Raw genomic sequence first — 12177 nt, forward strand, 5'->3', positions numbered from 1 at the left:
ACCAAAGAAGGTATTATGCTTCCAGAAACTTCTCAGAAAAAGTATTGCAAGCAACAGTAGTAGCTGTTGGATTGGGCCCTAAAGGAAAGGAATTCAAGCAGTCAGTGTGAAAGCTGGAGATAAAGTACTTCTCTCAGAATATGGAGGCGCCAAAGTAATTCTGGACCCCAAAGATTATTTTCTTATTTAGAGATGGCGACATTCTTGGAAAGTAGGTAGACTGAAATAATTCAGTGTTGAAATGGCATCAACGTGAAGCTGCCCATTCCACTGAAGTTCTAAAATCTTATATCATATATCACCATGTCTTTTATTATAAAGTAATTATATCTAATGACATCAATGTCTCTATGATTTAGTTTCACTGTACTGATAAACACATTTCCAAATAAAAATATGTAAATAGAAAAATTAAATCAGGTACATCATGGACATCTGAGTAGTAGAATATACAGAAGAAAAGAGCACTAGGCTAAGGGGATGGGTATATTTGAATTCCATTAGCGTAGTTTACAGCAAATGATGTCACTTCTCAGCTTCAATTTCTTCAGTAGGAAAATAGGGATGATAATTTTGTCTTATAGTTTATTTCATTATGTGAAAATCAGATGAAATAATTCATGCTTTGAACATTGTAATGTATCATGCCAACTTAAAGCATCGTTGGGCTGGACTAGATGAAATCCAAATTTGGTGCAAATATATTTAGACAAAATTTTTTTTGTTATTAGCTTAATTTTCTGTAGGACAGAAGCGTAACAGTTTTTGCTTTTTAATATTCCTCTCAACAATAGAGACAATAAAACTTCCTGATTTTTGAAAAGCAGCAGACAACAAACAATGGATTGCAGGTCTGAGAGTTGGGATGCCTATGATCCACCTGTAGTTTTGTTGTTTATTCACTTTACAGTTATGGGAAAATATGTTGCCTGCTTTTTACCTGAGTTTCATCATCTCTTAAATAATAAAAGTTGTTATGTTTACTTTTCTAAACTTAAGTGGACATTCCTAAGAACTCGAAAACCTTGGCTGTTCTGGGTGATTTAGACCTTTGCTTTCACAAGCATGAATACAGTATGTGTTACTTCACCTGATTTGTACCATTTAGTGGGGGCCCATTCGGGGAAAGAGATGTTCTTAAAATTCACTATCAAACTCCTAATTCCAGAAGTTCATATTGTGTAAGGAAACAATGCCAAGAAGTGAATATTCGTGGTGCTTTATTTCCTAAGTGCTTTTAACCTTGATTTTTAAAATTGAATCAGTGTATTCACCCTTTCATTAAAGTGTTATTGTTTTCCCCTGAATCACATATTTGCTGTGAAGTTCAAAAAGTCAAAATTTTTTTTTTTGGCTGTATTTATTAAAAACTAGCATGTGTAAAACTACTTCAAATAAAAGAGATAATTGCCCATGACAGGCTCTTTCATTTTTGACAGGACTGTCATTGATCAGTCAGTAACACACTTGGCAGATAGCATGATCGCAGAGTACCATCTTTTATATGCACACTGCCTTGACTTAATCTCTATTTTAATGAGCATGATAAACATGGCAAGAGATAGGGTTATAGATCTAACCCAAACGATTTATTCATTTATCCATTTAAACTTCTGCTTTGGCAAGTCAGAAAAATAAAGTAATATTACTTCATTCTTGAAAGATGTTTCAGTTACTTAACAAATGTGGTGAGTGACTGTCGATTAGTCTTTTTGCTTTTTTTTTTTTTTTCTATTATTCAACTTCTGAGTATTTATTGCTTATTGTTTACCAGGTAATAAGAGACAAGAAAAGGAAAAGAAATTCAGACATTTATATTACTTGTTTATCTTCTTAGTGAAAGAACCATTTGTGGTTAAAATCAGGAAAAAAGTTATTTGTAGATTTTATTTATATTTTTTACATTTTTCATTAAAAAGCTATATTAACATACTAAAATAATAAACCAAAACTCTACGCTCTCCATACTTTTCTCAGATATAATTGTTGTATTAGCAGTTTGTCTTTCCAAACTCCTTTCTATGTATTTTTCCACATGATATTTACATATCTACTACTTTAGCTGATTTATAGAGAATTATGCTATGAGTGTGGCATTTTACAACTTGCATTTTAACTTACTGTATCTTTGAGATCTTCAGTACAAGAATATCTTCCTTTTAGCAACTGCATATTATTCCACAGTACAGGTTTATTATAGCTTTTATTTCTATTCACCTCTTTTTTTTTTCTTTTTTTTTTTTAAGTCAGGGTCTTGCTCTTTCACCCACACTGGAGTGCAGTGGTGTGATCATAGTTGACTGCAGCCTTGACCCCCCGCAGGCTCAAGTGATCCTCCTGCCTCAGCCTCCTGACTAGCTGGGACTACAGGCATGCAGCACTACACCTGGACAATTGTTAAAATTTTTTGGAGATATGGGGTCTCTCTTTGTTGTCCAGGCTGGTCTTGAACTCCTTGGCTCAAGTGATCCTCCTCCCTTGGCCTCCCAAAGTGCTGGGATTACAGGCCTGAGCCACTGTGCCTGATCCTGTGCTCCTCTTGATAGATATTTAAGTCATTTTTAATTTTTTGATCTCACAAACAGTCTTTCAATAAACGATTCTATTTTTTCCAGCACATGGGCATATATGTAGAACATACTTAGAAGCAGAGTTGTTGAGATGAAGAGTGTATGTGCTTTAAATTTTAGCAAAATACCTTCAAATAAAACCTGCCAGTTTATGCTCTACTACCAGTGTACAAGAATACATGGTTTCCCTTACTCTCACCAATAATTGATATTATCATTCTTTTAAAGTTTTGTCAGTTTAATATGCAAAAATCCAATTTTTAAAAAGTTTGATTTGAACACTTTATAATGTTTATTGCCCATTTTTTCTCTGTAGTGATGGTTTATATGATTGTTTATATTGTTTTCTTTATAGTTTGTTTATGTTTTAGAAATACAACCATACATGCATTTCTGTATCGGTCAGCTTATCTGGATGCTGTTTTTTCTATTCTATATGCTGTAGGTATTTTCCTCCAGTCTGTTGCTTGATATTGAACTTTGTTACGTTATTTTTATTGTTGCTGTTCAACACCAATCTCCACAGAGATCACAAAGGTTTTTCATTAAAATTGAGAAAGTTTATTACTCTTGCTTTAAAGATCATATGGCTTTTTTTTTCTTTTTCTTTTTCTTTTTTTGTCTTTTTTGAGACAGAGTCTTGCTCTATTGCCCAGGCTGGAGTGCAGTGGCGCAATCTCAGCTCACTGCAACCTCTGGCTCCCTGGTTCAAATGATTCTCGTGCCTCAGTTTCCCAAAAAGCTGGGATTACAGGCATGTGCCACCAGGCCTGGCTAAGACTACGGCTTTTGACATAGGCATTTCATTATGGTTTTTTCTTTTTTTTTCAGATTTTTTTTTTTTTTTTTTTAGAGTGAGGGTCTTACTGGCTGGAGTGAAGTGGTATGATCATAGCTCACTGTAACCTTGAACTCCTGAGCTCAAGTGGCACTCCCTCCTTAGCCTCCCAGGTAGCAAGGACTACAAGTGCATGCCACCATGCCCAATTAATATTTTTTATGCGGTGGTACACTCTGGTAATCCCAGCTACTCAGGAGGCTGAGGCAGGAGAATCGCCTGAATCTGGAAGACAGAGGTTGCAGTGAGCCGAGATCGTGCCACTGCACTCCAGCCTGGGCGACAGAACGAGACTCCTTCTCAAATATATGTGTGTATATATATATAATTTGTTTGTTTGTTTTTTGTAGAAATGGGGTCTCGCTCTTTTGCCCAGGATGGGTTTGAACTCCTGGGTTCAGGTGGTCCTCCTGCCTCAGCTTCCCAAAGTACTGGGATTACGAAGGTGAGCCACCACACCTGACCTCAGCATGTTTTCTCCGATGTAGTCCTAATGAAGGAAATATTGAATATTACCTGGTATGTTTAACCTCAAGTATAAACCTGAATAATTTGTGTAGACCATCATACGAGGGCTGCAGCTGCACACCAAACCTGCTCTCTGAATTGTTAACCAACGTGCTTCTGTATCTGCATTTCTTTCTTAGTTCGATCATACTGATTTTAAATGTCATAGAATTCACAGGCAGAAAATGATTTTAATGCTTATTGTTTAATAAAACAATATATTTTAGTTGGAAAAATGATTAATTCATATAAACTTATTTTTTCCTTCAGTTTTGTCAAAGCAACAGGCTTCACAAGTCCTGGTTAGGAAGCGTCGTGCAAATTCTATGCTTGAAGAAACCAAACAGGGTAATCTTGAAAGAGAATGCATTGAAGAACTGTGCAATAAAGAAGAAGCCAGGGAGGTCTTTGAAAATGACCCTGAAACGGTAAGCATTTATGGAAACTGTCAGGTTCACACATCTAGACATACAACTACAGACTGAACATTTCCAGCCTGTACTCCCTTCTGTTCCATCTTAAAGTCAATGATTTTGTGTATCACCTTCCACACATAACCAGTTACATTTCAGGAGGAAGTACCTCCAAAGGAAAATGGGCTTGTTAGGCAGACGGTTCTGACTAAACTACAGTTCAGTTACACCTCATTATCAACAAATAGTATTGACGTCATGGTTTGTAAATATTTTCTTCTAACCAGAATTTGATAGTGTTAGGGGGAGGGGAGAGGAAGTGCCTTCAAAGGAAAATGGGTTTGTTAGGAAAATGTTGTTGATCACCAATAACAGCTTGTTCTGACTAAACTATAGTTCAGTTACACTTCATTATCAGCAAATAGTATTGACCTCATGGTTTGCAAATATTTTCTTCTAACCAGAATTTGATAGTGTTAGAGGGAGGGGAGAGGATGTCTCAAGTATTAACGTGTGTGTGCGCTAGTTTGAATTGTTATCACAATGCTTCATTAAATTTCTCCATTGGCATTTTTTTTAATTTAAATTTTAATTTTTTGAAACAAAGTCTCTTTCTGTTGCCCAGGCTAGAGTGCAGTGGTGCAATCTCTGCTCACTGCAGCCTCAGCCTCCCGGGTTCAAGAGATTCTCGTGCCTCAGCCACCTGAGTAGGTGGGATTAGAGGCATGTGCCACCATGCCTGGCTAAGTTTTGTGTTTTTAGTAGAGACAGGGTTTTGCCATGTTGGCCAGGCGAGTCTCAAACTCCTGGGCTTAAGCAATCCACCTACCTCAGCCTCCCAGAGTGCCGAGATTACAGGCACCAGCCACTGCACCCGGCCTACTGTTACTTTACATGAAAGATTTTAAGTCAGAATTGTAGGTATCATCTAATATTGAAATTTTAAATAGATTTTAAATAGATCTCAAAGTAGAGAGAACAGTGTAATAAATTTCAGTATGCAAACTCCCCCACCCCTTTAATAATGATCAACACTCTGTCATTCTTATTTTACGTTTTTTTACCCCATCTCTTCTAATTTTTATTTTGTTATTCTGGAATATTGTAAGGCATGCCTGTCTGCCCAAGATACCATATTAGTACATCACTCATTAATATTGAATATGTATTTCTAACATTGTAGATACATTCTATCAGCTTAGCCTCTAAGCAGCAAAAGCCCAGAGAAGGAGAAGACCTTAACACAGAGGAGGAAAGCTAGTGAGTAAGGAAAACTCATTTATGCGCTTCCTCTCTTCCACCAATTCTAACATTGGTCTCATTGACAGAAGAGAAAAAAGTGACAGAAAGAGCAAGACAGAAAGGGGAGAAACGAAAAAAAAAGTTCCTTTTTTTTTTTTTTTTAAAGACAGGGTCTTGCTCTGTAGCCCAGGCTAGAGTGCAGTAGCATGATCATGATTCACTGCAGCCCTGACCCCCCGGCTCAGGCAATCCTCTTCTCTCAGCCTCCTATGTCGCTGAGACTACAGGTGTGTACCCCACACCTGACTAATTTTGGTATTCTTTGTAGAGAGGGAGTTTTGTCATGTTGCCCAGGCTGGGCTCAAGCAATCTGCCCACCTTAGTCTCCCAAAGTGCTAGGATTACACGTGTGACCACAGTGACCCTCCTGCCACACCCCCACCAAACATTTGTTACTATGATTCTCGTGATTACAGGTGTCCACATCTCTAATACCGCAGTCCACATTTCCAGTCTTCACAGTACAACTTATGCCTCAACATCTCTAATATATTCCTTTGACGGTTGCAACATCACCTTTGAATCCCATTATCTATTGTGTAGGTTTATATGTGAGAGGAGGAAAGAATGAGGCCTTTGACTCAGTTCTGGATGAGCTTATGTTCTGTTCTTACTAAGTGGTAACATTGAATATGTCTTTGTGTAGAAATTTTGGTTTCTCGTGGGGTATTCTCGTACTGTTAATGGTACACATTAGATATATCGTGGCTTAAGAATGCTTTCGTGGACCAGCCTGAGAACTTTACTATCAGAAATTTTTAACATTTTTCTCCCTTTAAGAAAGCACATTCTTTACTCCAAATGACTGATTTACAGACAAACTTTTGGTACACAACCCATTTATAAGTAAGGTATTACATGTACATAACATGTACAAGATAAATGTCTACTTTAGTTCACTTAAAAGTATGTCACTGTTAGCTGGGCACCTTGGCTCACACCTGTAATCCCAGCACTTTGGGAGGCCAAGGCAGGAGGATCACTTGAGCCCAGCAGTTTGAGGCCTAGGCAGCATAGTGAGACCCCATCTCTACAAAAAAATAATTTACAACAACAAAAAATCAGCTGTGCATGGTGACATGTACCTGTAGTTCCAGCTACTTGGGAGGCTGAGATGGGAGGATTACTTGAGCCCAAGGTTGAGGCTGCAGTGAGTCATGGTCATGTCACTGCACTCTAGCATGGGTGACACAGAGAAACCTCATCTCGAAAAAAAAAAACAAAAAACAAAAAAAACAAGAAAGAGTATGTTACTGTGATTGAACATTGAATCTGTGTGGGTGATCATTATGACATAAAATGTGTCAAATGGTTGTCCAATCATTACGGAAAAATTAAAGGATGTACAAAAAAAGGGCATACATGATTATATTTACCATCTTAAATCGAGCTTGTTTTCAGATTAGAAGCTTTTGAAACATGATTAATTGATCAGTATTTCTTTAAGCCTAAGTATCTTATTGGTTTAACTTTATTGTTTTCTCTTGGTATATCTTACTATATAAAAAATTATAAAGTGAAAATGATGATTATACGTAATTTATTTGCATCTTTGATATAAAAACACATTATAAAATTAAGTTTTAACTCTATAATGAAATTTAGGTTTGCTAAGATATATGTTTTCTTTTTCTTCTTTCTAGGATTATTTTTATCCAAAATACTTAGGTAAGTTCAAAACATCTCAATTATATAATCTTAGAAATGGAAGGGAAGTTAGATATGTTCCTGTCTAACTCTCTACCCATCTATTCCATCCAATGTAATTTCATTATCCTTGGGAGTGAGGTTTCATTTTATATGCAATTTTGCTGTCTTTATATTTAAGACATGTTGAGGAATTTGGAACAGTTCTTTAATTACCATGTGGCATTTTAAATTTTAGTGTTTTTCTTTCTCATGTCTTTCTCATGAAGCTCTTGGGCTGATGCTCAGTTATATTAAGGTGCTGGACATAGTCTATGAACATGTGCGTTTTCATGGGTTAACTTTTTTTATTTTGTTTTTTGAGACAGGGCCTTGCTCTGTCACCCAGGCTGGAGTGCGGTGGCCTGCTCTTGGCTCACTGTAACTTCTGCTTCCCTGGGTTCAAGTGATTCTTGTGCCTCGGCCTCCTGAGTAACTGGAATCACAGGCATGTGCCACCACACCCAGCTAATTTTTGTATTTTTAGTAGAGACGGGGTTTCGCTATGTTGGCCAGGGTAGTCTTGAACTCCTGACCTCAAGCGTCCACCCTCCTCAGCCTCCCAAAGTGCTAAGGCTACAGGCATGACCCACCCTGCCCAGCCTTAGCTGCTGTAGTTTAAAAGGGCAGTGGGATATAGATATACATCCATGAAAAAGACGTTTTCTTTTGTAAGGTTACATGTTACTCCTCACTTTTCAAAACAAAACCCAAGAATTTGTACTATGAAAGTGTAGAAAAGATAGTATATCTAGACTATTTCAGCTTTTTAATTTTAGATAGAAATGTAAATATTTTATAATAAAAATAGACAATATTTGACTGTTAAATATTACACGTGCATTAAAAAATACAGTGTTAACTCTTGCTTGTTAGGGCCTAATGAGGCTGTGTTTTTGCAGGCACACGACTGTAGAGGATACATTCCTTTGATCAGAGTACATTTGGATAAAGATACATACCATGTTAATACAGCATTATGTGTTCTGGGGAAGTTCCTTAGATAAAATATTTTTCTTTTCTCCTTGTATCTCTCTTCCACTTTTCTAGTCCCACCCAACTCTTTCTTCTCTTTGCCTATCTCATTTGGCAACATGGTGAAAAAAAACAAAGTATAAAACAAAACAAACTAAAACAAAAACACAAGATGTGGGCTCCAGCCTCAGACCTAAAAATTTTTAGCTGTGTCAGGTGAAACAAGTTGTTTAGCTTTTCAGGTTCTGTAGTTTTAAGTGTGCCCTGTAACTATATTTTCTAACTTCAGAGCTTTTAAATCACCAAATAAGTTAATGTACATAAATAACTTACTGTGTCAACATTTCTTCAGATGTATTCTTGTTTAATCACCCCATCATGTGAAACAAAAATATACTTTTTATTATGATTTGTCTTTTGATTTAAATTTCATATTTTGGTCTTTATTTGTATATAAGCATGTGTGGTGAATTCCACTGTTAAAAACAATTTTTAGAAATGTCCTGCCTGAGTTACACATTTTGTTATTTGATGTGTATATTCTATAGGCCAATGGCTCTAATTTGAAAAGCAAAACAAAACAATCCTTTCCCTGGTAAATCTAACAGTAGTTTTACTAACTACAACAGCTCATATAGGAAGGCCCCTGTAGTGAGATAAGGTCACCAAAGAAATTAAATAACTATAACCCATATATTTGGGGCAACATTTAGACTTAGTTTCCAGGGGCTAATAAAGCACTTCAGTTGGCCTACATATTCCCTGTGCTATCTTGAAAACATGCGATTTGGAAATAAGTACTCTGGGTTTCATTATAGTTTTTAAATTGTGTTCTTCTCTTTTGTAAGAAGTAGAATAAATCACTACCATTTCCATAGGCCTCGTATCACCTAACAGAGTGGGTGTTTCTATTAAAGAGAGAGAAACTTCCTGGGAAGAATGGCAAACTCTGAGCCTAAATATAAACATTAGAAATCATTTTTTGGTGTAAGCTGGCAAAAAATAAAATAAGAAAAAAACCCTGAAAAATAAAAAATAAAGAAATTATTTTTAATTTCTAATTCCTGCCAAGTTGGTGAATTACCTCAGAATGCGGACTCCCTCCCTTCAAATCTTCTCTAAAGAAACAATAAGATTCCAAGCACGAATAATAACAAACTAAAATGACAACAACAAGAAGTGTAAGAAATGTCTGGGTAGACGAAAAGCTGGCTTGACCTGCTGGTATGTGTGGTGGGGGGATTGGGTTCTAACTGACAAGGCAGTAGTGACAGAACAGATTTGACCATTTAAAACATGGCCTGAGCTTTCCAATTGAGAAAACAAACACAAAAAGTACAAGAGAGCAAACCCCGAGTAACAAGAAGTTTTAAAATAACAAAAGCAGAGATAGAAATAAGTGGAATAGAAAAACAAAAGTGAGCATTAACAAAAGCAGATTCTCATTCTTCCAAAAGGTTAGTGAGTGAGACTGACATCTGGCAAGAATAATTAAGGAAAAACAAAATAGAGAACGAGGAAATGCCAATACATAGAGTACAAGGTGGAAAGGGAAAGTATTCTAAAGTCAACACAGGTTAAAAACATTATCGTAAAATGTTACAAACAGCTACATCAAATACATTTGGAAACCTAAATAAAATGGATGTGTTCCTAGAAAAACACAAAATATCTGTAATTTCACAGGAAGCAATGGAGAACTTAGTTATACAAACAAGTATTAGACAAGTTGAAACTGCAGCCAAAGCCCTCTTCTTCCTATTTCTCCCAAAGCCCAGATCCAGATGGTTTTACAAATGAACTCTTACAAATTTTAGGAAACTGTTAATGTTTCCCTTATTAAGATATTGTCCTTAAAAAATGAGCTTATTCTAAGAGGCTCGTGTAATCTTGACTCCAAAACCAAATAAAGACATTTAGTAAACTCATTTTAAAATTTAAGTGAGAGAATAGAAGAAAAGAAAAATAGAATTCCTTTTGCTTTCGGAATTAATTCTAAATAAAATGATATTCAGTCCGATCTTAAGTGTGTTAAAAATAATGTCATGATCAAGTAGAATTATTCCAGAAATTTAAAGATGATTTAGCATCAGAAAATCAGCTGGGTGCAGTGGCTTATGCCTGTAATCCCAGCCACTCAAGAGGCTAAAGTGGGAGGATCACTTGAGGCCAGGAGTTTGACACTAGCCTGGATAACACAGTAAGACTCCACCCCTAAAAGTGTAGTATTACCTCAGTTCATACAGAAAAAGCAGTTGATAGAGATCACTCCTTAGTTATGATAAAAGCTTTTGTCAAACTAAGAATATAAGAAAAGGTTCTGAGGTTGGTAAAGGTTAAATACAGAAAAACCACATAATTTATCTTCCAAATTTTCACACTTCAGTTCACGATTAATACTGCACAAGGTAAATGTCAGCTATAAAAAGAATAAAGTAGGATTGTTTTGGGCAAATTGGCATGAGAAAGGAAGGAGGGAGGGATGGAAAGAGAAAGAGAAAAGAAAAAAGAAAAAGAAAGAAAGTGAACAAAATCTACAGTAAACATTACACCTAATGGATAAAATTTAGTTATAGCTTCTTTAAGGTTGAGAACAGAAAGAAAAGTACTGGAGGTTACATTCAATGCAATAAGGAAAGAAAAATAGGGATTTTATAGATCATAAGCTATAATCTATTCCTGTCATTGTTTTTAATTGATGTAATACTGGAAAAAAATAGAATCCATAGACAAAACATAAGAACACATAAGAGATTTAGATAACTCTTTGACTCTCCTATAAAAATCCATAGTAGTTCTTTAAGCAAGCAATAGTCTAGTAGAAATTAAAAAGATGATACCATTCACAATAGCAGCAAATCCTATAAAATATCTACAAATATCTTAAAAACACATAAAAGCCTTATGGAGAAAATTTTAATACTCGAAGACATAGAAAATGAATTAAAACCATGGAAAGATACTTCATGATCTTGAATTGAGTGATGCTATAAAGTGATCAATTCTCAAATTGATTTTATTTTATGTTATTATATTTTATGATTTTAGAGATGGGGTCTCTCTATGTTGCCCACGCTTGTCTCAAACTCCTGGGCTCAAGCAATCCTGCTGTCAGGGCTTCCCAAAGTGCTAGGATTATAGGTGTGAGCTACTATGTGTGGCCATCCTCAAATTTATATGTTCAGAGCAATCTTGTTTAAAAAAATATTTTTAAGAAACTTGGTAAACTCATTTTAAAATTTAAGTGAGCGAATGAAAGTCCACACATGTCTAAAATACAAAAAAGAGAAATACTTTATCAAATATTAATAATACAAAGCTATAGAAATAAAACTATATGGTATTTTCAGAACATGTAGACTAATGAAACTGAACAGAAAGTTTAGAGAAAGACTCATGTATCTATGACAACCTAATATTTGATAAAGATGATACTATAAGTCACTGTGGATTATTTAAAGATGTCATTGCTAAGAGTGGCCAGCTATTAACAGACAAATAAATGTGGGTTTCTAATTACCACCAAATGTAAAGGTGAATTCTAGGTGGAATAAAGACAAAAATGTTCAAATAAAACTATGAAATTAAAGAAACAATGTGGGAGAACATCTTTGTGACTGATGGCCTGGGGTAAAATTTTAAATTCACACACCGTAAGGTGAAATAATAAATTTGATTATAACAAAATTAAGAATTTATCTTACAAGAGAGACATGAATAGTAAGATTAAGAGACAAATGACAGATCTGTTTCTGTCAAATAAATATCAAAAATTTAAATATGAAGAGATATTTATAAATGTTTAATTTTTTTCAAATCTGCAGGAAAAACAAATAAAGATCAATAGAAAAATGGTAAAAAAAAAATGGGGAAAATTTTCAAAGAA

At 35.4% G+C, this 12177-nt stretch overlaps 1 protein-coding gene across 2 annotated transcripts in view; it reads left to right on the forward strand.

The window, feature by feature from the left end:
• LOC105477418 (protein S) overlaps positions 1–12177 on the forward strand; it is a 100114-nt gene that overhangs the window by 40983 nt on the left and 46954 nt on the right. The window contains exons 1-3 of one of the 2 annotated variants that reach the window (XM_071092554.1): positions 3838–3853; positions 4186–4343; positions 7274–7298. In XM_071092554.1, the coding sequence (XP_070948655.1) occupies positions 4242–4343; positions 7274–7298 (127 nt within the window). In that variant the 5' untranslated portion in view covers positions 3838–3853; positions 4186–4241. Of the gene's footprint in view, positions 1–3837; positions 3854–4185; positions 4344–7273; positions 7299–12177 lie in introns of those variants that run through there. The other variant, XM_071092553.1, reaches the window with a different exon arrangement.

This window comes from Macaca nemestrina, chromosome 2 (assembly GCF_043159975.1).
Source record: "Macaca nemestrina isolate mMacNem1 chromosome 2, mMacNem.hap1, whole genome shotgun sequence".
Classification (NCBI taxonomy): Eukaryota; Metazoa; Chordata; class Mammalia; order Primates; family Cercopithecidae; genus Macaca; species Macaca nemestrina.